The 27,150-nt window shown below is 42.7% G+C and overlaps 1 protein-coding gene across 1 annotated transcript in view; it reads right to left on the bottom strand.

Moving 5' to 3' along the window:
* ACAD11 (acyl-CoA dehydrogenase family member 11) overlaps window positions 1-27,150 on the bottom strand; it is a 43,915-nt gene that overhangs the window by 14,612 nt on the left and 2,153 nt on the right. The window contains exons 3-14 of the mRNA XM_035129331.3: window positions 22,596-22,695; window positions 19,033-19,158; window positions 17,552-17,713; window positions 15,418-15,582; window positions 10,812-10,959; window positions 9,090-9,211; window positions 8,206-8,312; window positions 6,256-6,382; window positions 3,141-3,218; window positions 1,670-1,808; window positions 984-1,091; window positions 82-180 (exon numbers count right to left, since the gene is read on the bottom strand). Of these exons, the coding sequence (XP_034985222.3) occupies window positions 82-180; window positions 984-1,091; window positions 1,670-1,808; window positions 3,141-3,218; window positions 6,256-6,382; window positions 8,206-8,312; window positions 9,090-9,211; window positions 10,812-10,959; window positions 15,418-15,582; window positions 17,552-17,713; window positions 19,033-19,158; window positions 22,596-22,695 (1,481 nt within the window). The remainder of the gene's footprint in view (window positions 1-81; window positions 181-983; window positions 1,092-1,669; window positions 1,809-3,140; window positions 3,219-6,255; window positions 6,383-8,205; window positions 8,313-9,089; window positions 9,212-10,811; window positions 10,960-15,417; window positions 15,583-17,551; window positions 17,714-19,032; window positions 19,159-22,595; window positions 22,696-27,150) is intronic.

Genomic DNA, 27,150 nt, shown 5'->3' with positions numbered 1-27,150 from the left:
TTTATTAAAATTTAAAAATAAAAATAAAAATTCAGAGGTAGAATTGACCTCATCATTCCAGGGAAACTTTTTTTTACTCACCACTGCTCCACCACTTTTGCCCATTGATCACATAACTGCCTCCCTCTCTCTCGATGCTGCATTCCATATTGGTGGCATCACTCGAAGCGACGCCAGGTTCTGTTCAAATAAAATACCAGTCATGGTTTACTGCAGCTGGAGTCCTTGAAAGCAGAATCTAACTTAGTCCATTTTATCTCCCAAGCAGAGGTGATAGAAGCAGCATCAGTGGTTTGCAAGGAGGAAAGGCAGCAGTCTGTCCGTCCCCACCACCCTCAGCAGATGATGTGTCTATTTATGTGGTTCTGCTATGCTGCTTAATGTTCCTCTAGTTGTTTTTAAGCACTTCTGGGGACCACACAGACTGCTTGGCATTTCTCCTGGTCCCTCTTGATTGGTTTGGGAAGTGGCCTTACTACTTATTTTGCTGAAGATCTTAGATGGTTTCTAAGTTAATCTAAGGAGAATGTCAAAGAGATCAAATATATATGTAGATATTAGTCGAGAATTCTTATCAACATGCAATTCTATGTGATGCAGAAAGATGAACGGCGATGAGAAGGCCAGGGAATATTTTAAATCTGGTTTAAGCTATATTTGTTTTATTATTGCAATGTTTCTTACAGGTTATTGAATTTCACACATATAACAAAACATATATACATTTCAAATTAATAAAAAAAAACAGTATAAAAGTAAGGCAAACATACAAAAAATAATAATTGGAGCAGATATAAATTATAGAGAAAATATATTCCTGGAAAAATATTACGGAGGAACTGTTGTGGACTATCAATACTAAAACCATTATTTTTCTCTGCATGTAATACAAATGTAAGAAGTTACCATGCAGCCCCAACTGGAGGATTTGTAGCACCATATCACAATCCTTAGTTTTAGGAGAAGAAGAAAAAAACTATTACCTGTCATGCAGAAGCAAGAACTTATTTTCCCTTCTAGGAGAGGCTCCAGCCATTGTTTCTTTTGTTCTTGGGTCCCATACATGTGCAAGACCTCCATGTTTCCTGTGTCTGCGGGGGAGACAAACAGAAAATATGCTGTTACGGTTCCCGCTCCATCAGACACACAATGCTCAATGACTAGAGGCAAGGATGGGGAACTTCAGGCCCAGGAACCATGTGCAGCACCTCAGGACTCATTATCCAGCCCTCAGGACAACTCCTCAGGTCACATCTGTCACCAGCCCTGCTTTGCACCCTCAAGGAGTGTTTTTGCCTGGCTGGAATGTGCCCTTTGACTCTGAAAATGCTTCTACCTTCCTAGATATAGGATGAAGAGGGGTGTGCGAATGGTGTCTGCAGGAACCAGTCTACCGGTCAAAGGTCTAATGCACAATTGTCTCTCTGCCCAGCACTGGCATGCGGCCCCTCAGGAGGAAACGTGGCACTTGAGCTGAGAAAGGTTGCCCATCAGGTGCTAGGATAGCTTAGTTGGTTAGAGCATGAGACTCTTAATCTCAGGGTCATGGGTTCGAGTCCCACGTTGGGCATTGCAGCGGGTTGGACTAGGTAACCCTTGAGGTCCCTTCCAACTCTACAGTTCTGTGATTCTACGATCCCTGGTATGAGTGTCATAACAATTCACTGACCTGGGGCATGGCAGTTGAACACGTTGGGCGCGAAGAAGCACTTCCCAGTCTCTTCTGCAATTAAGGCATAGTCCAGCTGGCCAAGACCACTAACCCCTGGCAGGAAAAGGTTCCAGAGACCCTCTGCCTTGGCCCTTTCCTGACGACAGAAGTAAGAGGGATCAGCCAAGTCATGGTGGCACTGAATGACCATTCTAATATTCCAGCTAGAAGAGGGATGTATAATACAATGCCTTGTCGTGGCGAAGGGGCTTGAATAACTCAGAGAAGCTATGAGCTATGCCATGCAGGGCCACCCAAGATGGACAGGTCATAGTGGAGAGTTTTGACTAAACATGATCCACCTGGAGAAGGAACTGGCAAGCCACTCCAGTATCCCTGCCAAGAAAACTCCATAAACAAAGACAACAGGCAAATATAATAAAATAAATAATTTAAGAACTTGGATGCTTACAGCATTCATGGAAATATATGCATTTTAATATAATCCCAATTAAAAAAATGCCAATCTGATTGAAATCACAGCACTCAGAAAACACCAAGCCAGATTCTTGGTTCTGGCATTGCCATAAACAGCTTCACTTATTCTCTCTGAAGAATATCTGAAGGCAGCCCTGTTTAGGGAAGCTTTTAATGTTTAATAGATTATTGTATTTTAATATTGTGTTGGAAGCTGCCCAGAGTGGCTGGGGAAACCCAGCCAGATGGGCAGGGTATAAATAATAAATTTATTATTATTATCTCTCTATTTCTTTCTTTCTTTCTTTCTCTTTCCTTCCTTCCTTCCTTCCTTCCTTCCTTCCTTCCTTCCTTCCTTCCTTCCTTCCTCTCTCTCTCTCTCTGAGTCTCTCTCTCTGAGTCTCTCTCTCTCATATATACACACCCGTTCTTAAACTCTGGTCCCAACAAACCTAATTCCATTAAGGAAGTCCAAATGAGTCAGAGGAACTTACTCCTGACTAGTTGCCAGTGTGAAATTATTATTATTTCCTCCTTGGTTATAGAAATAAAAGACTAAAAACTACACATTGCAGAGACATAGCTGCCAAGTTATCCCTTTTTTACAGGGATTTTCCCTTATGCTGAATAGGCTTCCTCGCGAGAAAAGGGAAAACTTGGCAGCTATGTGCAGAGATTTGTCTTTCCACAGTGTTATTCAGCAAAACATCTATGATTAATGGCCTGGAATATAAGCCTGTGAAACTGCAGAAGAAATTTGGCCTAGGCTTCTCTGCAGTTGAAATCAATTGAACTAAAGCGCTTTAAAGCAAAAGCACCGCCATTTTATCAGGCCTGTGGATCAGGGTGATAAACTACTCTTTCTCTTCAAAACTTTACCTGCTATTTTAATTGGAATAAAAGCCCCAAACATCAGATAAGCTATTATTCAAGTGACATTTGCACAGCTACAGGACTGTATTGGGCAATTCCTTCCATTATTAACACCACAGAAGCGAAAAAACACAAGCACCTTCAGTCTCTCAATCACTGGAGGCTTTTTCCAGATGTCTGGCGAATTTTTATTTCTGGCGTAATACTCCGCCATTTCCTAGAAAATAAAATGAATCAATAGAGGCCACACAACAGGCCACACAACAGCCAATAAAGCCACATCAGTACACACAACAGCCAATAAAGCCACATCAGTACATTTCACTAGATTGCTACTTACTCTGCTTTTCATATGGTAAGAGATTTCTGAGTAATTGAAGGAAAGAGTCATAAAGACACAGAATTGTGAATGTGAGCTGGATGAATAGTGATGCAATATTCACCTCACACATCTAAATGACTATATGACTTTCAGAAGACATCTGTACAACAGGGAAGTCTTCAATGTTTTATTGTGCTTTTAATATTTTGTTGAGAGCCACCCAGAGTGGCTGGGACAACCCAGTCAGATGGACGTCATATAAATAATAAAATTAAAGGACTCCTGTAAAGCCATTATGTCTAGAGTATACTTTACCTAACTGTACAATTGGGCCCTAGAAAGGCCCACTACTATTGCCTGTCCTGGGCCCCCTGCACTAGATGGCTGGGTTTGAAAGCCACCCACCATTAAAATTTCCCACAATGCCACAGGTCAATGTTTTGTTTCCCAGCTGCCCAATTTAGAAAACAGATGCTGCTGCTGCTGCTGCTGCATGCCCCTGGGGTGAGGACACCAACCCAGGAGGTGAGTTACCAGACCACATTTTGTTATGAGGCAACTCAGGCTTGCAGCTGGTCCTGGTGGCCAGGGATGAGACAAGTTGCACCAGCTAAAATCCCCTCTCTGTAGAGGCACCAACTTCTCAAGATGATTGAGGGGGCCTGATGTGTCGTCTTGACATCATGCACCCAACGTCGCACAACATCCCGATGTCGCGAGCATGGCATTGTGATGAACCACGGGACAGAGTCAAATGCCATCTGAAAATTGCTGGGGCCCACCCACTAATAAAAAGAAACATTGGCAAAAGTGCCTCAGCCCCCAGGATCTGGCACCTATGCCTCTGTGTAAAACTATGAATGATACAAGAGCCCTAATAACCTTTGCATGGGATCACCTCTGCCCTTGAAACCCTCTGGCACTGAGGGAGAAACCAGGCCTCATAGCAGGGAGAGCAAAGTTATGCTGGACTTGAACTCCCATCACCTCTGCTCATAGCCATGTTGTTTGATGGAAGCTGAAGTCTAACGACAGATCTTGCCCAAAATCTTGGGCCCATTTCACCATGGCGGCTATATTATTTGGGTATAATATAGAATTGAAAGAGTGGGGAAACTTAGGGAAAGTAAATTGGACATTTATGGTGTGTTATTCTCCGAGGGAAATTTTTCAAAAAATGCAATACCGCTGGTATTTGACTCCATGGAAGCTTTCAAAAATGTATAAAAACACAGTGGTACCGCTGGTTAAGAACTTAATTCGTTCTGGAGGTCCGTTCTTAACCTGAAACCGTTTTTAAGCTGAAGCACCACTTTAGCTAATGGGGTCTCCCGCGCTGCCACCATGCGATTTCTGTTCTCATCCTGAAACAAAGTTCTTAACCCAAGGTACTATTTCTGGGTTAGCAGAGTCTGCAACCTGAAGCGTTTGTAACCTGAAGCGTTCGTAACCCGAGGTACCGCTGTATATCCAGTACATGTTGGAGATGTGGAGAAGAAATTGGTACAATGTTTCATATGTGGTGGTTATGTAAAAAAATAGGATCTTTTGGGACAATATTTATTCAGAACTTTAAAAATGTTCAGGGTTTCTTTTAAAAAGAAACCAGAAGCTTTCCTACTTGGAATTACAGGATCAGACATTCCTAGGAATGTAAGAGAAATTTTTCTGTATGCCACCATCGCAACAAGAATTCTAATCACAACTAATTGGAAAAGTGATAAAACCCCTTCCAGATCAGAATGGCTACAAAAATTGGTTGACTATGCAGAACTAGCCCAATTATTCAAAAAAATGAAAGACAATTCAAAACATTCATTGCAAAATGAGAAGTTTTCAAAATATATCTTAAGAATAATTGTTGCAGTATGAACTCGGTTGCTGTCTTTGAATAACCTCTGTAGCTGTACTAAGCAGAAAAAAATGAAACAGGAGAAATAATACTTTATTATAAAATAAATGGATAGGTTTATGCAATAAGTTTGTAATTATCAAATGAAATATGGAGACAACAGGAAGTTAGTTGCCCTTAAAGATTTACAGTCAGAATATATATGAATTTATTTTTGTATATTTGTGTAACTGATGATTGTTACACAATGTGTAAATGTATGGTTTTCTTTCTGTTGTTGGTGTTTAAGCATAATAAAGCATAAAAAAGAAGTCTAACGGCAGATGGAGAGCAGCAGATTCCCTATCTCTGCTAGAGCCGCCAACGGCAACTAAATCTGTGTCTTACTTTCACAACCACAAATCAGTACTGTTGAATCATATACAGTGGCACCTTGACTTACGAATGACTCGGCAACCGAATTTTTCGACTTACAAATGGGGCAAATGGCCACGTGCTTACGATTTTTTCGACATCCAAATGGAAACCGCGGTGGTTTTAGATAGCGTTTTTTCAACTTACACATTTTTAGATGAGGTTGCTTCGACTTACAAATTTTCCCGTTTCCAATGCATTCCTATGGGAAATCGTGTTTCCAATGGTGCTTTTCGACTTACAAATTTTCCGACCTACGAAGGTGCCTTTGGAACGGATTAAATTTGTAAATTGAGGCACCACTGTACTAGAGAAACGAGTGGCTTGGCTCAGTTTTCTTGCCAATACTTCACTAGTCTGCATCTTAATAAACCAGAGCAAAATTCAGCCACATTTCTGTTCCTAATCAATGATTAGGCTCTCAATATGTGCCTGACTAGTACCACTGTTCTGAATATGCTACATCACATGCCACACCTTTTCAGCTGGAAAAACATATTTCTTCATGAAATCCTGCACCTTTTCAAGTACTTCTTTGCCCTCTTTAGACTGGTGGAATAATTCTCCTGTGTTACAGGACTGACTCTCAGTGGTAAAAGATGTTCTAGAAGAAAAATGTGCCTGACTAGTACCACTGTTCTGAATATGCTACATCACATGCCTCACCTTTTCAGCTGGAAAAACATATTTCTTCATGAAATCCTGCACCTTTTCAAGTACTTCTTTGCCCTCTTTAGACTGGTGGAATAATTCTCCTGTGTTACAGGACTGACTCTCAGTGGTAAAAGATGTTCTAGAAGAAAAATCCAGATGGGACAGTAATGACATTTTTCTTCAGCTACATAGCCTTAAAGCACGGGTGTCAAACACAAGGTCCGCGGGCCAAATCCGGCCCGCCAGACCTCGTCATGTGGCCCGCCGAGCGCCCCAGCCAGCGGGACCCAGCAGCAGGACCTTGCTGCTGAAGCGCCACGCCGACACAGCGTCGACAGACAGCTGGGGCCGGGGGGGGGGTGGAAAGGCGGCCGGAGCAGCGCTGCGTGGAGCGCCCCGAGCCACAGCAGGAGGAGGAGGAGGCAGCTTGCCGGGTCAGCACCCAGCAGTGCCGCCCGGAGAGTCCCGAGCCTCTGGGACGCAGCAGTGCTCTGTAGCACTTTGAATCCTCCTCCTCCTGCCACGGCTCAGCGCCTGGAAACGGCTGCTGCTGCTGCTGCTGCTGCTGAAGCACAGACAAAGCACCCAGCAGCGCCGCATGGAGGAGGAGGAGGATTCAAAGTGCTACAGAGCACTGCTGCGTCCCAGAGGCTCGGGACTCTCCGCACGGCACTGCCGGGCACCGACCCGGCAAGCCTCCTCCTCCTCCTCTTGCCTCACCTCCTCCTCCTCCTCCTGCCGCGGCTCAGCCTCATGAAAGTGAGCTCAGCAGCGGCTCAGCCTCACGAACGTGCAACTCTGAGGCTTTACGCACTTCTCCTAAAACAGACACCCGCTGCCTCACGCTGCAGGGGAAATGCTTTTTGCCCCTGGGTCCCTTCACGCTCTTTTCTGGCGCTGAATCGAGGCGGCGACCCCCCTTCCCTTTCTTTCTTCCTCTCTCTCGTTCTTATTCTTTCTTTCCCTCTCCTTCCTTCCTTCTTTATCTCTGTCTTCTCTCCCTCTTTCTTTTTCTTTCCTTCTTTATTTATTCCTTCTTTCCTACTCTTCTTTCTCTCACCTCTTTCCTTCCTCTCTCCCTCCTGCTCCCTCTTTTCTGTCTTTCTTTCTTCCTTCCTTTCTTCCTTCCGTCCTTCCCATCTTTCTTCCTCTCCCTCATTCTTATTCTTTCTTTCCCTCTACTTCCTTCCTTCTTTCTCCCTTTCCGTCTTCTCTCCCTCTTTCTTTTTCTTTCCTTCTTTATTCCCTTCCTTATTTCCTACTCTTCTTTCTCTCCCCTATTTCCTTCCTTCCTTCCTCTCTCCCTCCCACTCCCTCTTTTCTTTATTTCTTCCTTCCTTCCTTCCTCCCTCCCTCCCTCCCCTCAGAAACATAGGATGCTGCTTTATACTTCTGGCCCTTAAACCCTGGAACCAGGAGAGCAGCTCCAGTGAGTCAACCACAGCCAGTCCCTTTGGTGAAGGGTGGTGGCTCACTGGCAGAACATCTGTCCTGCATGCAGAAGGACCCCAGCATCTCCAGGTACTAGTAGCTCTGCAAAGGTCCTGCATGAAACCCTAGCGAGCCTCCACCACCCAGTGCAGTTACCAAAAATCATTTTTCAATAAATTGTACAATAATTGTACATTTGAATATCTACTTGCCATTATTCTGACTATGTTTCTGCTTTCAGAGCTAGTTATTACTTACATTATTACAAAAAACAGTAATAATTGAATGCAGTGACAATAATTTAGGATAATAAAGAGTGGACACATAGTCCTACAGATACAACCGGCCCTTTGAGGGTGACCAAACTGCTGATGCGGCCCCCGATGAATTTGAGTTTGACACCCCTGCCTTAAAGCATCAACAAATTCATCTCCCCAACTCCTCATGCAATACCCCACATTACAACCTCAACTGCTTTGGAGTGAACTCATTGCCATTTTTTAAAAAATATTCTGAATAAACCATTCTTACTTTTTTGATACCAGTAATCCAGTTTCTGCCAAAGGTTGTACCATACTGCAAAACTTGTGGCTGTTTTCTGCAACGGAATTTCCCTGAAGGTATCTGGCATAGACGCCCTAAGGAACATACAAATGAAAGTGTCGCAATTTGGCTTTTTATTTCATTCAAGAACCCATTTGCTAAAACAATATGTCAAGTAGAAATTGTGAAAATGGCACAACACTTAGTACTGCACAGCCAAACAATTCTTCCTCTGAAACAACTGATAAAATATAAAATTTGGAGAACTGTTGTTTGTTACTAGCTAAAGTAATATATAACCTTTGTTATTTTATTTTGAAATAATTTTTATTAAAGATTTTCTTGAATTGCAAAAGAACATGCAATGTCTCTCTCTCTTGTTACGTTCAGTGTAAGACAATGTTGTTGATGTTCCAGACCCGTTTATTTTTATTTTAAGTTGGGGTGTTGAGGACACTGACACAAACCCACTTGCAGGATGGCTAAAATCTAGCTCCTGTAGGCTGCAGAAAACTAAATATGAAGTATGGTAGCAGTAATAAGCTCAACTAGCCCCGCAAAATCTCACAGCTGGATCTGCCAGTGTTTAAGGTGAGCCAAAAACAGGATTAGTTCCCCGCCACCACCCAGTTATTAAATTTTGTGTTCATGAAAATGTTAAGGGGCATTTAAATGGTGTGATTGATTGACACACGCCTGAGACATATCTGATCACATTCTAGGAAAGGTGCACATCAAATTAACACTCAGTTTCTTGTTGAACTTCAAAAAGCTTCACTAACATTATGTAGCAGTATGGTTTGCGGTATTTCTCCCTGAAACTTAAAATATGTTTAAAACAGGTAAGCTATATGTATAGCCACAATTATTACCTGCATTATTGAAGCCACTTTAAAATATGAGAGCGCAAGGAAGAAATTCAGATTGGGCACAGCAGCACTAATACCTCTGCAGCGACAGTATGTCGCGATCATTTCTTCAGCCGAAGGAATTCCTAGGAAATTGATAAGGAATAATGTGAAAACTTGGCTTTGGTGTGCCAGTTACACAGGGTTGTTAAATGCAACAGGGGTGTAAACAGTAAATACTAGTACTGCATCTATTTTCTCATGCAACAATATACCCATCAGATCATAGAACCATAGAGTGGCGGAGTTGGAAGGAAGCACAAGGGCCATCTGAACCAACTGCAATGCAAGAATATTTTGCCCAACGTGGGGCTCGAACCCACAACCCTGAGATTAAGAGTCTCATGCTGTACCGACTGAGATCAGGTTGTATCCAATGCAGTGCTTACGTGAGAATGCTCCCACATCTCACAGGCATACACTGAGCTGCTGTTGCCTATCAGTCACATGGAGCTGGCAGTTAGTAATTCCTTTGCCCCACTGATAAATGTTTTTTTTTAAGTTTGGTGTGGGTGGCAGGTGGGAAAAAGAGGGAGGAGCAATGGAGATAATCCCATTTGCTCAGGCGGTGTGTTGTTGCCTGCCAGTCACATGGAGCAGGCAGCAGGAACTTCCTTTACCCTATTGAGTTTCTAATACAAAAAAAGCCTGGTTGTGAAAAGGTGTGTGTGTGTCCATATGAACTTATTCTGTGGTTTATTACTGTAGATCATGGTGTATGCAAATAAAGTGGTATAACCTAATATGACAAAAGGTACCCCATCATGAACTTTTGTGCCCCTGGTACCAGGCATACCTTGAGTTTCTCACATAAATTTCCTTGCAGAAAAGTCAGCACATGCAAATTTAGTTGCCAAGTACAATCTATCCACCCCCTGAATGGAGACCATCATGATAATATTAGGAGATAATTTGAAGAGAGGGAGCAGAAAAAAGATAACCAGCTCAGTTTCACTTCACTAGGATGTTAGTCTTTCAAACCCTCAATCTGCAAGAAAGAAATTGGCAGGAACTCCAGTGGAAAGACAATATATCTACAGTAAAAATTCCTCATCCCAAAGCCATTTCCCTTTTCCATGAAGGAAATGATATAATAAAGGAACCCTAAAATTTGTAGCCAGTGGCTCTCATGCCTCTAGTGAGGACCTTCATTCAGCTCACTGGTCCCCAAAGGTTGGTGACCCCCAATACATAGGCACAGAACATATAAAGAAAGATGGGTGCTGTCAGGGGCCGTCCACAGGGGCCGCAGGAGGAGGGAGGCAGGAGATTGGGGGTATAGGGATCCTCGGCCCCTTCTCTCAAGCAGCACCTCGACCAGCTGGGAAAGCAGCCAAACGTCCAGTGGGGAGGAGAGGGAGGTGGCCAGCACAGAGGAGAGAGGGCTCCAGGATGGCTCCGAGCCTTTGCACCACCTTAGCCAAGAGGGCTCAGAGAGGGAGACGCTACTTCCGTCGCCCCAATTGCGCAGGGGATTGAAACGCAAAGAGGGGAGGCGGAAGCTAGGGGTGCCCAAGTTCTTATGCTGGGGTCGAAACCAGAAGGGGGCACTCCCGGATTCTGTGAGTGACTGAGACAGACATGAACTTGTAGCTCTGCACTGCACATATAATGCACAATAAACCTGTAAACGTTCAGGTTGGAGTTTAGCGTCGCAACCACCACACCACCCTGACAGGTGCATACCTGCAATATTTTTAATATACCAGAAATTATCCATTTGCAAATGTTTGAGGGATCTGGGCCAAAACCAGGGAGAAACAGTGTAAGCAAAGTCTGCCAGAGGATGCCCTATAGTCGAAAGTTCCCAGTCCAGCACTGCCACAACACGGGCCTGGAAAGAGAGGAATACAGAAATAAAACCAGTGGCAATGGTGGAAAGGTTTAGATCAACATTCATCAGCCTGGTGCCCTCCAGGTGTTGTTGGGTTGCAACAAAGCTGGCTGGGGCTGATGGGATAGATAGATAGATAAACTTTATTTCGGCCATAGGCCCATAATGCACTGCAACCAAGGATAAAACAGTATAAAACCGGCATACATAAAAACAGTCAGACAAAATAAAGACATAAAAGAATCAGAACAATCAGACAAAATTAGTCCCTCATACAAGGGACTTATGTACAACATTTTTAAACGTTTCAAGTAGTTTTGTGGGGCTTTTAGCTATGGTTAAAACATTAGTGCATTGCGGGCCTTCATTTTTCATTACTCAGATCAGAAGGTTACTCGAATGATGTAGCTTGATGTCAGTAGTCGTAAAGTAAGTTATGCTGTTTTTTGTAAGAAAGAACTGAAATCAAATATCTTGCTACAAGTAATGTTTTGGTCGAATCGTCGTCTTGCAGCAGGTATGTTAATTGGGTCTCCAGCGGCTTGTCCGTGGTTTCCAGAATTAGAGGGAACAAGATTTTGGTCCGAGCGGGCGTATGCAGGGGGCAACAAAACAGTATGTGGGGGCTGATGGGAGTTGCAGTCTAACAGCATCTGGAGGGCACCAGTTCTGTAAGGGCTGGATTGGGCCAACAGTCCCCAACCACTGACTCCAGTATACACACAAGGATCTAGACACAAACATTTTCTTCCTCAAGTTGCAGTAATCTAACGAACATCTTTGCTGGACTTTTGCAGCTCTCCCTGGTCTTGAAATAAACATGAGATCCCATGCTTATGCTAGTGAGACTGTTCTAGGACTGGAGGATTAACTTCCATGAAGTGAGCACAGGTGAGTATAAAGGGACCATTAACACCAGTCTTTGGTGTGGACCATCTTCACTGCCCTGCTTCCATTCATTCAACTTCTGAGAAGCTTGTTTTTATTACATCAGCAGCCATTAAAAATATTGATGCGGAATTTACACACAAGTATTCATTTCTATCATGTAAAACAAGAGCAACTAACCATGTTCCATTGGCTGCATCCTGCCCCCAAGAAGGTTTTTTGTGACCCACCCCCCTTGTCATTTTTTTAAAAAGAATCATAGAATTGTAGAGTTGGAAGGGACCCTGAGGATCATCTAATCCAGGGGTCAGCAAACTTTTTCAACAGGGGGCCGGTCCACTGTCCCTCAGACCTTGTAGGGGGCCAGACTATATTTTGGAAAAAAAATGAACAAATTCCTATGCCCCACAAATAACCCAGAGATGCATTTTAAATAAAAGGACACATTCTACTCATGTAAAAACATGCTGATTCCTGGACCATCTGCAAGCCAGATTTAGATGGTGATTGGGCCACATCCGGCCCCCGGGAACCCCTGATCTAATCCAACCCCATATGCAGCTGTCCCACTGAACCTGCAACCTTGGTGTTATCAGCTCTAAAGAGTCACTTTCTAAAAATTGAACCTAGCAGTTCGAAAGCACGTCAAAGTGCAAGTATATAAATAGGTACCGCTCTGGCGGGAAGGTAAACGGTGTTTCCATGTGCTGCTCTGGCTTTGCCAGAAGCGGCTTAGCCATGCTGGCCACATGACCCAGAAAAACTGTCTGCAAACAAATGTCGGCTCCCTAGGACAGTAAAGCGAGATGAGCGCCGCAACCCCAGACTCATTTGCAACTGGACTTAACTGTCAGGGGTCCTTTACCTTAACCTTTTATGATTCCATGGTGCCGGAAGATTTTACTGCTGCCCCAAGCAACCCCCCCCCCAATGTTCTCATTTTAAATTGCTTTCTTTTCATTTTTGGTCCAATAGATCTCCCACTGTGATTCCATGATGCCAAAAGCCACCCCAATTTTTTGTTTCAATGTTAAGAGATTTAGAAAACAGCAAAACCATGCAATTATTATGCAGTTAAAACTGTGGTTTGCAATCTTGGTTTGCCTGTAAACTGCAGTTTGTATATACCACCGTTTGCCCGTTTCAAAGCAAAAGCAAATGAGGGTTTGCCACTAAAATGGAAGTGACGGGGGGAGAGAATCACAAAGCATGCAAGCAGAGGGCTCATTCTGATTGCAACCAATATTTTCTGGCAATTGTATCAAGCCCCCCCCCCATGTGCCCAATAATTGCTTTGGAATGCATTGCATTGAATTGCATAATGATATTACTGCGTTGCAATTGAAAGGTTGAGGAAAGCCTCTCAGAACTAGAGTCACAGCCTACTAGGGAAACAAGCAATAATGGGGGGGGACACCTTTGTATGAGTGCCCTGTATCATATGCTGCTACTTCACTGGACTAGTATTTTGTGGAAAGAAATTGTACTTGAGGGAACGATCGCAGAGCAAAGCTTAAACTGGCTGTCGTTATGGTCATGAAAGCAAAGTGGAGATTTGGACTTTATTCTACAAGTGTTGCATAATTTGTTGCTTGCGCAAAAAGGGCTCAACTTTCACTCACAAAAGAGGTAGCACAGAGCTGCAGGAGAGGAGCTTTAGAGGGCTCTTTTTAAAATGATCCCTCCCACAGGGTTTGAATTTATTTACAGGATCCCTCCCACAGGGTATGAATTTATTTACAGGGTCAATGCCCAAGTGGTTTTCTTAGCTCAGTTCAAACAGCTCAGCTGCCTAGATTTCTAATTCCCGCCCCCCCCCCCAACCTCATTCTGAAGCATTTTATTTCACTCTCTCCTTTTCCATGACATTCTGGCACAACATGTCAGTCAGAAGAAGTCAGGAAAGTTTCCCAAGCATGGTGGTCGGTTCCTATGACCACTGGCTCCATTCATCTCTATGTACAGTATGTCTCTGAAGTCTATTATTATGTTAGGAATATAAAATATAATTCAGTGTTCCTTTCTAAATCTTAAAACATTTGTATACCTAATGGAACAGTAAGAGGTCTCCTTCAGCGAGGAACATTGCTATCAATGTTCTTTCTCATAATTGTCTACTTGTTACGATAAAAACAAGTAAATCAGTAAAACAAAACAGCCAAATAATACCCCTTCTTCCCTAAAACACATTTAAAAGGCTGTAGAATATTAATCAGCCCAAAGCCTGGTTGAAGAGGACCGTTTTCATTATATATTTTTAGGCTCCAGGCAAACTTCCCTGGGGAGAGTTTGGCCCAATCTTGTGTTGCCACCCTTCAGACCTCGCATGGAGAAGGCACACGAATAAAGGCCTCAGATGATGAACACACAGTCTGGGACAGTTTATATGGGGAGGGGTTGTCCTTCAAGTCCTTTTTTAAAAAAAATAATATGGTAAAGCAGTGATCCATGAGGGTACTGGCACCAAATTAATTCAAACCTATGGAATAAATAAATCTGAGGTTTATGCAGGATTATGCAGACATACTCTTAGAGAATTGGAATCCAATTGCATGAGTCACCATCTTTGGGTGGAAGTGTTCCCCCTTCTAACAGACTCCTTTATTCTTGCATCATTTGCAAAGTATTCCATAGCCTTATCTTTCATTCATTCATTCCAATCCATTTCCAGATTGGCTACTGGTGACAAATTTAAACAAATTGCACTAGAGCAACGTCAACAGTGTCTTGCTTCTGATGACACCATCCGAAAAAAGCGGCTAACAGATTGAGATTGAATCCTGACAAGACAGAAGTACTGTTTGTGGGGGACAGGAAGTGGGCAGGTTTGGGGGACTCCCTGGTCCTAAACGGGGTAACTGTGTCCCTGAAAGACCAGGTGCGCAGCCTGGGAGTCATTTTGGACTCACTGCTGTCCATGGAGGCGCAGGTCAATTCTGTGTCCAGGGCAGCTGTCTATCAGCTCCATCTGGTACGCAGGCTGAGACCCTACCTGCCTGCGGACTGCCTCGCCAGAGTGGTGCATGCTCTGGTTATCTCCCGCTTGGATTACTGCAATGCGCTCTATGTGGGGCTACCTTTGAAGGTGACCCGGAAACTACAACTAATCCAGAATGCGGCAGCTAGACTGGTGACTGGGAGCGGCCGCCGAGACCACATAACACCGGTCTTGAAAGACCTACATTGGCTCCCAGTACGTTTCCGAGCAGAATTCAAAGTGTTGGTGCTGACCTTTAAAGCCCTAAATGGCCTCGGTCCGGAAACCTGAAGGAGCGTCTCCACCCCCATCGTTCTGCCCGGACACTGAGGTCCAGCGCCGAGGGCCTTCTGGCGGTTCCCTCACTGCGAGAAGCAAAGCTACAGGAAACCAGGCAGAGGGCCTTCTCGGTAGTGGCACCCGCCCTGTGGAACACCCTCCCATCAGAGGTCAGAGAGATAAACAACTACCTGGCATTTAGAAAACACCTAAAGGCAGCCTTGTTTAGGGAAGTTTTTAATCTGTGATTTGATGTATTTTAATGTTTGTTGGAAGCCGCCCAGAGTGTCTGATGACACCATCAGAAACGATACCTCTGTTGGATGAAATATGATGTTGTCTAATCGAAAATCTCCATGGACCAACTTTTCTTCGGTATCGCCAGCAGGCAGGTTGCTGGTTAACCATTCAGCTAATTCATCCATAGCTGGGATGTCTGTATGAGCAGCTGCTTGATACTGTCTTCTCCAAGTTGATACCTGAAAACACAATCAGTAAGGGATGGGGCAAAATGTTAGGGTTGTGATCAAAAAATAAATTGCTTAGGTTCAGACAAGAGGTTTGTACTAGTGGACTTTTCCGTGGCTCTTTTAGTATTACATCACAATATTGCTTTCAAAAGCAGATTGCCATGGTTGCACAGTTTTTTGGATCCTAGTCCAGGAGTTCCCAAAATATGGTTCATGGACTTCATTCAGGCAGTCCGCAGTGTGCGTATGGATTTGTGATTGAAGACAAAAGAGGGCACATCCATCATAATCAATTTTGAGTGGATTTTCATTGCTTCCTTCATTTCCCGTATTGTATTTTATTGTGTTTGTTATAGAATAAATAAAATGCAATTTATAAAACCAATGAAGCAAAAAACAAATAAAAAAACCCTTTACGAATCATGCAGCATCAAGCAGAGAGAATTACAATTGCTGCAACAGGAGGAAAAATCATTAAGTGGTCAGCTAAGACACTCAGCGATTTTCGGGGGGGGGGGGTTGGGAACCACTATCCTAATCCATAAAATTAAGAGCCTGAACTTATTTCTTTCTTTCAAAAGGGAACACTTCCTCACACAGCAAACGAGTCACACAATTCAAATGGATTTTTTAAATGAGAGTCAGAAGCACAGATGTTGTAAAGGTGTGGTGTGATCTGTTGTGGAAGAACCCCATTGAAGAAGAGAACAGGGGTTACCCAGACCTCGTTGCTGGTTGCGAAGGGGCACCCATTAACTGCTCATGCTTCAGGGCCCCAAAAATGTAAGGCTGCTACTGCTGGTTGGCCAGCGTGAGAACAGGATGCTGAACTAGATGGACTCTCAAAAATATTTATCCGGAAGCAAGTCCTAGTGACTTTAGTTGAGTTGCCTACACAACAGCCTTCCCTCACGTCAACCCTCTTCATAGCTGCAATACTGGAAAGTGTGGCTAGGATAGGGCGGCCATACATCTGAAATTTTCCAACTGTGATTCAACAGTTGGAAACAATGTCACCCATGTCTGAAGCGTAGATTTTGGCAAATTTCCTTAAAAATAGCTCAAAAACTTCATATCTCTTTTTAGGTGTTGCAGAAAAAGCTCAACAACTTTGGCCACTTTTTGAAATATAGCAACCGTAGCCTATGATATGTTTAGGTTTCGACTGCCAAAACGGTGTTTGGGTGGATTTTTGACGCATCAGCAAAATGTCAGGGGCAAACCCGGATGCATGGCAACTAGGGCAATTTTTTAAAGTAAAATGCTGTAAAAATCCCCAACAAATCCCAACAACTTCACACCCCCTCCAAAAAAAAGTCAACAACTTTGTCCAGATTTTTACTTTTGAGAATATGGCAACCCTAGACAGAAACGGTTAGTTGGCTTTCCAAACAGCTAATAGTTTCCAAAGGCTAATAGTTGCATCTTCTACCATGATGATTAACTTCTTGACATCTGTTCATAAGTTTGATGCTTCTTCTTGGAATGCTAAACTGGCATAACTAATGGAGCACATTTACAGAAGCAGAAGCAGCAGCAATGGCCAGAGATCAATGGTCATTTCCAGTTTGATTTAACTGCAGCTGCTGATCAAGCAAATAGGTTTTCTGCAGCTCTCAGTCCCTCCCCGCCATTGCTTACACAAACACACACACACCCCCACAGTGTTCACTTTGCCTTTTCTTTGCTGCTGCTCCTCCTCCTCTTACTCCACTGCTGGTGTTCCTATTATGGATAATCAGTTGCTGGCACCAGCCACTTAAAATATCACCCAAGGCTTGCAGAAAGCTAACTTTCTTGTTTAAGAGTTGAAATATGTATCCCTTGCCTGACACCAAAAAATAAAATAAAATAAAATAAAATAAAATGTGTGTGTGGAGGGAAGTCAATCACTCTGTAAATGGCAAAGAGAACATTACTGGTGAAGAAAGTCATGTGATGAGGCTGAAACATTGGAAAGGTTTTGTAGATAACTTACCTGCCTCTTACAGTAACCTGGTCCTCTTCCATAGCCTTGGAGTCCCAGTGAATTCACATTGAATGAGTGTAGTTTGGCCAGAGTTTCTATTACAGCTATGTATAAAGCAGATCTTTCCACTGGACTTACGTCAGGTAATGCAGCGTTCCGGAAGATGCGACCCTAAGGACATCAGCCGCCAAATACAAGGTGGGTGAGAAGCAAATAGGGAAGGCTACAGCTTTACAACACAATAATAATAATAATAATATAATTTATTATTCATACCCCGCCCATCTGGCTGGGTTCCCCCAGGCACTCTGGGCGGCTTCCAACAAAATATTAAAATACAAGATGCATATCTCACTACACATTTAAAGCAGTATCATGCTACTTTAAACAGTCTTGGCTTCCCCCCAAATAATCCTGGGAACCATAGTTTGTTCAGGGTACTGAGTGTTGTTAGGAGACCTGTATCCCACCCACCCCACATATACAGAGCTACAATTCTTGCAGTTGGGTTAACAGCAAATCACTCTTCCCAGGGAAATTGGGGGATTGGGGAAGAGGGGTCTCACAGAACCCTTAAACTACAGTTCCCAGGAATCTTTGAGGGAACCCATGACTGTGGGTATGGTATGATACTGCTTTAAATGTATAGTGCAGATGGAGCCTAATATATAGGCTCAGAATCAATTACAAAGCCAGTGATGACTTTGCTTTACTGGTTTTCAGAAGCACTGAGACATAGATATGCTGTTCCACCTTAGTTGAGCAATGAAGACAAACCAAGAAATCTGATTAGTAACACACTTAAGGGAAAAACAACATGTGATCATAACATCATAGCTTTGTCCTTGAATACAGAATTTATTTTCACAAATTGGAAGGGGCTGGGGTGTGTGGCTTTAATCTTTTGCTCCTGGCTGGGGTCCTCATTGCCACCACCCCCAACAAAATATGCATTGAAGAGAGGGAGGGGAAAGAGCCCATCCATTTTAAAACAAAATTTTTCACAATGCAAATTGCAAGCGTCATAGAGCTGATCTGAATCCGAACTGCAGTAAGGGACAAAGGCTTAGAGACCCCCCCCCTCCCCATACTCTAGGGTCCCGATCCAGATGGGGAGTCCCAGGCAGAGATGGCCCAAGACATTTTGGCACCTGAGGCGAACCACAAAATGCACCCCCCACCAACCAAGGGAAGAAGGGGTAAGTGAAGATCTACCTCAGGAGCGAGGAGGAGGAATAAATATTTATTTCAGGAACAAGGGTGGGAGGGGACCACTGCTTTATGTTCACCAAGATGCTCCTGTAGAGGCTATTGTGTTCATGCCCTGCTGAAGGGCTTCTTGGTCACTGTGAGAACAAGACGTTAGACTTCATAGGCCTTTGATCTGGTTCAGTGGGGCCATCCTTATGTTTTTAAGGATTCTGGGCTAAATTTGCCCATGGAACAGGAAAAATGCATGCAATAAATGCTGTTGCTATTCAAGCACCAACCTGTACATGTTGCATCACATAAAACTCCGTCCCAATCACAGAAGCATCGCTACAGTATAAGAGAGGCTCGGGAACTGGAAATCCAACGGCAAACAAGGCTTTCTGAACCTGATATTCTCTGTCGACCTGAACAGGATTATGGTAGGATATACAATAATGTGAGTGATAATAAGAGCTTAAGTGACAAAATCTGTGATCCACAGAAACAGATGCGCTTGCCCTATTCAGATTGGTAGAATTTAAGGATTCGGTAATTCTTATGTGTTTCAGCAAGATTTACAGCACAATCCCATATAGGTTTATTCAACGGGAAGCCCAACTAAGTTCAATGGAGCAGACTCCCAGCAAGCAAGCATAAGACTGCAATTTTCAGGTTACAATCCTGTACCAAATTTCCTGAGTACAAGTTCAGCTGAGCTCAGTGGAGTTTACTTCAAATACTCCGGCCTATTATACAGCACTCACAAATCCTTAAAGGTGCGGTGAAGCCATGAGAAATGAATCACAATCGTTAGCACTTACCCAAATGTATGCAAGTGCTATCTAATTGTCCATTTAAGTAATTTATAGACCAACTACAGTGGTACCTTGGTTTAAGAACAGCTTAGTTTATGAACAACTTGGATTAAGAACGCTGCAAACCCAGAAGTAGGTGTTTTGGTTTGTGAACTTGGAAGCAGAACATGTTGAGTGTGTTCCATTTGTAAACAGAGTCCCCCGCTGCTATTGGAAAGCACGCCTTGGTCTAAGAACGCTTTGGTTTAAGAACGAACTTCCAGAACGGATTAAATCCGTAAACCGAGGTACCACTGTATTAACAATATTGAAGCAGTTTACTTTAAAAACAACAAATATGTAAGTATACAGTAAACACAATCTCGATAACTTTAGAAGAAGAAAAATCCACATGCACAGATGTACGATACAGGACAATATCCATACACATAACAATAACCACGCCAATACAAAAGTCAAAAACGAAGAACCGTATCATTTATTAAACAAAAATCAAACCCACATACATTCCACCCACACAACAGTTCTCACCATTTATCACTTTCATCAGCAACTCACACGAAATATGCAACCTTACCAGGGTTATATTTCTTTTTGATTACACAGCTTTACATCAATCTCACACATGTAACAGCCAATAAAAACCAAACACACTAACCAGAATAACACCCATGTATTTCCTTCCTCTCTCTGGCTCAAGAGTTGCATACAAGTGCAGGCTCTCACCTGCAGGCAGGTGCTAATCTAGGCATTTCACTCACATGGTTTATTTCTATGGATCAGTTCAGCTGACATGAATTTAATATAAAATATGCATGTGACTGACAAACAGGCTACTATCTTAGATGCGACCTGTAATGAATAACTACCATCTGGACCCCAATGGTTGCAGAAAGTACCAATGTACTCATCTTTGTGTTTCAGCAAAAATTGGCCACCGCCCTCCTGTAAGCAGGAGCCAGACTTTACACAGACAATGGGATCTCTTTCAATAGTTCAAAGGATGTGGGTGTTTCATTCTTCAGTCATTTCTCTATCAGGTTTCGTTAGATTCAGGCTATACCTAAACCCCAGACTTTGAATGGTTCATTGTCTCACAGCTCAAACAGGACCCCCCCTTTTATTCCTTAAGGATCAACCCTATCCTTTGCTAGACAACCAAAGGCACAGGTGACAGGTGATGTTGGCTTGTGGGCCTAGGATTTTAAAGGGGAAGCTTAATTCCCCGACTTTATGTTCTGTGTGCTTCTAGAACAGGTGTACACCCCTCCCTTTCTTATAGTCCTTTCTTTTTAATGTGAGCCTGTGGCACTTACTCTTTTTTTTTATAACTATTTATTAAGTTTTCCAATTAAACACATTTAAAACATTATACAAGACAAACAAACAAACAAACATTCAAAATACATACATCACTCTTTTAACAATTCTCATTACTCCTAACTACAAAATACTCCGCCGAGTTTGACTTCCCTCCCTACCCTCAATAGGTTTTCTAATCAGTTCTTATCTCGCAGTTCCTTTATATCTAGTCTTTAAAGTCAATTCGTAGGATTTATTTCAAGCCTGCAAGTGTCTTTAAACCTCTACAGTTCTTTTCCATATAATCCACAAATTTACTCCAATCTCTTAGAAACCTTGTCTCCCTCTGGTTTCGAATCCTGCTAGTCAGTCTCGCTAATTCTGCATATTCAATCATCTTTGTCTGCCAGTCTCCGATTGTCGGTAAGTCCTGGGTCTTCCATTTTTGGGCCAATAATGTCCTCGCCGCGGTTGTCGCATACAGAAATAAGGTATTATCTTCCTTGGTTATCTCTTGACCTATCATTCCTAACAAAAAAGCTTCCGGTCTCTTGGGAAAGGTATACTTAAGAATCTTTTCCAGTTCATTATATATCATTTCCCAATAACCTTTAACCTTTTCACATTTCCACCACATATGATAAAAATCCCCCTCCTTTTCATTGCATTTCCAGCACATTCTATTACTCATTCTATACATTTTTGCTAATTTCACCGGGGTTAAATGCCATCTGTACATCATCTTCCAAACATTCTCTTTCAAAGCAGTACATGCTGTGAATTTTATTGTCTGGTTCCATAGTTTCAACCACGCATCGTATTCAATATTATGCCCAAGATCCTTAGCCCATTTTATCATTACCTCTTTCGTCAATTCATCTTTAGTATACCATTCTAACAGCAAATTATACATTTTGGACAACAGTTTTATTCTGCCCCCTAGCAACTCTATATGAAATTACTTACTCTTTAGGCCAGGCGTCCCCAAACTGCGGCCCTCCAGATGTTTTGGCCTACAACTCCCATGATCCCTAGCTAACAGGACCAGTGGTTGGGGAAGATGGGAATTGTAGTCCAAAATATCTGGAGGGCCGAAGTTTGGGGATGCCTGCTTTAGGCTTTTGGGGCCGTTAGGGATTCTCTTTATTCCTTATAATTAAGGTGTGTACATGTCTAATGAGTGTTTGCTGCTCGCATATGTGTAACATCCATATGCTCTGTCTCTTTTCATTTCCGCGTAATAAACCATTTTTTGCCCTACTTCCTGCTGTGACAAGTTTGTTACTGGGCATGAGGGTTAAAGGTGTACAGTATCACATTTTCTTTTTAACGGATGCATGTAATGGCTCCACGCAAAATGTTCCAACTCTATCATAGCTTCACGTTGAGTTCATGTATGTGGTGGACACACATGTGGTTTCAGACATACACCTCGTCACAGGAGGGAGGTCTATAAAACCCCTTTCCCTCTGAAACCCCCAACCACCAAGTCATTAACACATTGCACCAACTCCATCCCATAACACAACTACATCACATTGCTAGTAACAAATGTTAATGCCAACTGCTGATAAATCCTCAACACGTATCTAGCAGCAAATGTAATGCAAGATCAGGGGCAATCCTGAACGGTAGCAGTTCTGCTTTTTATACCTGCGAGCCATTCTCCTTTTCCACCCCGTTGCTAACCAAATCAATGTTTTCAAATGAAAGCCAAAGGTATTGTTTTACAACAGCAAACCTACCTTATGAGCTTGAGGTAGGAGTGAGCCATGAGGCTTCTTCCTCAGTACGTAGGTCTTGAGGCCTTTTTCCAAATAAAAAGTTGGGTTTGACTGTCCTGAGCTATGTGAGCAAAGATATGCATTATTATTATTATATTTAAAAACTTGTTGGTCACTTTTTACACACACACACACACACACACACACACACACACACACAAAAGCTCACCAAGTGAGTTACAACATTTTAAGAAGCAAAGCCTAAGTACAACCCAACACATGCTGGTTATAGAATCACAGAATTGTAGAGTTGGAAGGGACCACAAGAGCAATCCAGACCAACTCCTTGCAATGCAGGAATATTTTGCTCAACGTGGGACTCAAACTCATGCCCCTGATATTAAGAGTCTCGAGTTTGAAGAGTTTGAACGAAGGAGATTCCTAGGGCAGCAAACAAAAATTCAGCAGGTTGACCTCTTCCTGCCATGGAAATGAAGTGATGAATAAGAGGCTTTCTGCTGCCCATCAGACAATGGCTTTTCCCACCTATCTTGGCCTACCTTCCAGCCCAAGGAGGCTTCATAAGAGAGCTGCTCCAGAGGAAGAACTGTGAGGGGGGAGAGAGACTCTGCTGTCCATCAAGCAATGGCTTTTTCCACCTGCTTTGACCCATCCTCCAGCCCCAAAAGCTTTTTCCAGACCATGACTTTGAGAACAGCAGAAGCAGTTGGGAAGAGAGAATAGGAGATATATATATACTTAAAGTAATTTTATAAGCCGTGTGTCCTTGTTTCAGTTTGATCCTTCTACATAGTTTTGTATGGTATTTCATACATTGTGACTTGCCATTATTTTTTATTGAGTCTACTTAATTCTTTATTGTAACTGATAAGTGCAAATGGTTTAATTATTATTTGCTGATACTTAGTTTTACTGTTTACTATTATATTCTAATGGATTTTTGAATGTTGCTTAATTGGATATAAGTTGCTTACTTTAAAGTTATTGTGACTTTTTTTGTATTGGATCAGATTTGTTAATACTTATGTGATCTTTGCTGTCTCTTCTTGTAAACTGCATTGTGTATAGCAATATAGCAAGGCAGTATACAAATTAAAAGTGAAATGAAATTAAATAAAACCAAAAGAAACCAAACCAGGAATTAAAGAGGGATGGGGAATCTGTGGTCCTTCAGATGTGGTTGGACTCCATATACCATCAGCTCTAGCCTGCATGGCCAATGGCCAGGGATGATAGGAGTCCAGTCTTATTCTTATTCTTTTCTGGCAATCACTCGTAGCCAAGAAAGATTGTCTTCCATAAACATAGTTTTAACAGTGAGTCTGTGATTCTGGAGGCCAATTCTGAATCCACATGTCCTTCCACAGTGGGGACATAGGTTACCGGGTAGGAGTTGATCGCGGTGAGGGTTTGCCAAACGTGCCTTCCTCTTAGCATGTTTCTCCCTTGCGTCCTGAGATAGAGTGTCTTCAAAGCCCATGACACCTTTGGTAAAGGCTGTTCTCCAACTGGAGCACTCACAGGCCAGTGTTTCCCAGTTGTCGGTGTTTATACTACGGTACATTTTTTAAGATTTGCCTTGAGAGAGTCTTTAAACCTCTTTTGTTGACCACCAGCATTACACTTTCCATTTTAAAGTTCAGAATAGAGTAGTTGCCTTGGAAGACGATCATCAGGCATCCGCACAACATGACCAGTCCAACAAAGTTGATGTTGAAGAATCATTGAAAGAACACTGGCGATCTTTGCTTCTTCCAGTACACTGGCATTAGTTCGCCTGTCTTCCCAAGTGATACCTAACATTTTTCGGAGACACCGTTGATGGAATCTTTCGAGGAGTTGGAGATGGCGTTTATAAGTAGTCCACATATCACAAGCGTACAGTAAGGTTGGTAGTACAATAGCGTTGCAAACAAGCATTTTGGTTTCCCTGCGATTGTCCCGGTCCTCAAACACTCTGCGCTTCAATTGGGAGAAAGCCACGCTTGCAGAGTTCAGGCGATGCTGGATTTCGGCATCAATGTCAGCCCTTGTGGAAAGATAACCGCCAAGGTAAAAGTGATCAACATTTTCCAACGTTACACTGTTGAGTTGGATTGGTGGCGCTGCAGAGGGGTTGTTTTGTGCTTGTTGGTTCAGTGACATCTGGAAGACCCTAGGTTGTCCACCCTTACCAAATCCAATAACTTTGGTTTAACTCAGGCATCCCCAAACTTCGGCCCTCCAGATGTTTTGGACTACAATTCCCATCATCCCTGACCACTTGTCCTGTTAGCTAGGGATCATGGTAGTTGTAGGCCAAAACATCTGGAGGGCCGCAGTTTGGGGATGCCTGGTTTAACTAGTTAAAAGTCTGGGTGCATGGAAGAACAACCACACCTATGAAATTTTCTCATGAAACACTTGCACGAGCAAGTTGCTTCGTTGATCAAAGCAACCCATTTTGAAGCAAGCCTTTTCAGTGGAGACATACCAGTGGATTCTAAACTGTTTTTTACATCTGAAATTGCTTTTATTTATAGATTATTATTTTTTAAGAAACACATTATTTTAATCATTGATGCTTTTACCGTGATATTGCTTCACAATACTTTATGGGAAGCGATTCACAAATGTAATCTAAATAATTAATTATAAATACTAAATCTGGATAGCACAGCCGCTCATTACGTGGCAAGTTTTCTCTCTGGGGACATAACAATCCCAGATTTGGTGCTGAGGAAAAAACAGCACAAAAGGATAATGCAGTGTGCTCTATGAGTTCAGAGAGCAATAATTAGACTCTATAACTCACTAAAAAAAAAAAAAGTTAGATGGTCCTTACAAACAAGAAGTGTATTGCTGGTAGGATATGGGTTTCTGGAACACAGTTTCAAAGCTAGTTAATTAGTTGCAATGATCCAAGATAACAACAGTGTCTCTCTCTTGCCTATTTGCGTCCTTTGTTCCTCCCTTTGGGGATTGCTCAAACAACACAACCAGGATGGGCAGGTCAGTACTATATGTGGAGCTACAACCATAAATGGGGTAATATTGTTGTAAAATTGGGCATTCCAACAGGAGAGACCGCCTGAGAGTCTTGGCAAAGTTGCCAGGTCTCTCCTTTGTTAGGTGAATTACAGGTAAATGGCCCACAATGAGGAAACAGTTGAAGAGCCATTGGGGGGGGGGAGGCATTACAGTGGTGCCTCGCTTAACAAATGCCCTGCTTAACGAAATTTCCGCGTAACGAAAGGTTTTTTCTAACGGAGCTTGCCTCGCTAGACGAATGCGTTTTACGAAAAATTTGTCTAGCGAATCGCGGTTTCCCATAGGAATGCATTGAAATTCAATTAATGCGTTCCTATGGGCAAAAAAAAAATCAAAAAAAATTCAATGCATTCCTATGGGATTCGCTAGACGAATTTTTCGTTATAAGAAAAGACCTGTGGAACGAATTAAATTCGTCTAGCGAGGCACCACTGTACTGTCTCCTCCCTCATTAGCTAAAACTATTGTAACCTGTGTAGCTGTGGGGGGAAACAAAGGACAAAGTGAAGTGAGTGAGATCCAGAAAGACACATAGAGCTTTATATGGGTTCTCAGACTGCTAGCTTTCTTCCTAGAGATCTGATTTGACAGCAGATAGACTGGCTATCTGGTGGACTGTTTAGAGCAGGCATAGCCAAACTTGGCCCTCCAGCTGTTTTGGGACTACAATGCTCACCATCCCTGACCACTAGCTAGGGATGATGGGAATTGTAGTCCCAAAACAGCTGGGGGGGGGGCAAGTTTGGCCATGCCTGGTTTAGAAGCTCTCCATACTTGAACAGCCTGTACATTTGTAAATGAGTGATGTTACAAAATACCAATAATTTGCCAATGCTCTCTTTCCAAACGAAGTAACACCTGGATAAGCAGGTGTTCTCACCACTCTGAGAAGTGGAACAACATTACAGCGGGCCAAGGAAAACAACTAGCAGACTTTTAGAAGACATCTGAAGGCAGCCCTGTTCAGGGAGGCTTTTAATGTTTAATAGATTATTGTGTTTTATTTTTCTGTTGGAAGCTGCCCAGAGTGGCTGGGGAGACCCGGCCAGATGGGCGGGGTATAAATAATAATAATAATAATAATAATAATTATTATTATTATTATTATTACTACTACATAACACTTTTCTGGCCTCCAAAAAGCCTTTCAAATAGCCCTGTGCTGCTCTTTGAACCATTGGGTTTTCGGAGGATCAAAGAGCAGCACTGGGTTGTTGAAAGCATGCGTGAGAAAACCTTAGATGTTGTCATTGTTTGCTGGGGCTAATGGGAGTTGGGAGTCCAAAAACTGCCTGGAGGGTCTGCTTTAAAGTTACAGAACTTGTCAGCAACCTGGGGAGAGAGGAAGGGGAGGGGTGCATGGGAGAAAAAGAATCATGGATATATGTTCTAACTAGGAAATGAAGATTTGTCTCCTTTAATATATTGGAATGTTTCCACAAAAACAGTTAACATGGGTGCCCTTGGTGGAGGTGGGGAAGGGAGTAAAACACTGAAAAAGCAAAAGCAGACTTATTTCTGACCC

Source organism: Zootoca vivipara, chromosome 11 (assembly GCF_965207765.1).
Source record: "Zootoca vivipara chromosome 11, rZooViv2.hap1.1, whole genome shotgun sequence".
Taxonomy (NCBI): Eukaryota; Metazoa; Chordata; class Lepidosauria; order Squamata; family Lacertidae; genus Zootoca; species Zootoca vivipara.
Note: the sequence above shows the minus strand (reverse complement) of the source record. Positions and strands in the feature narration are given on the sequence as shown.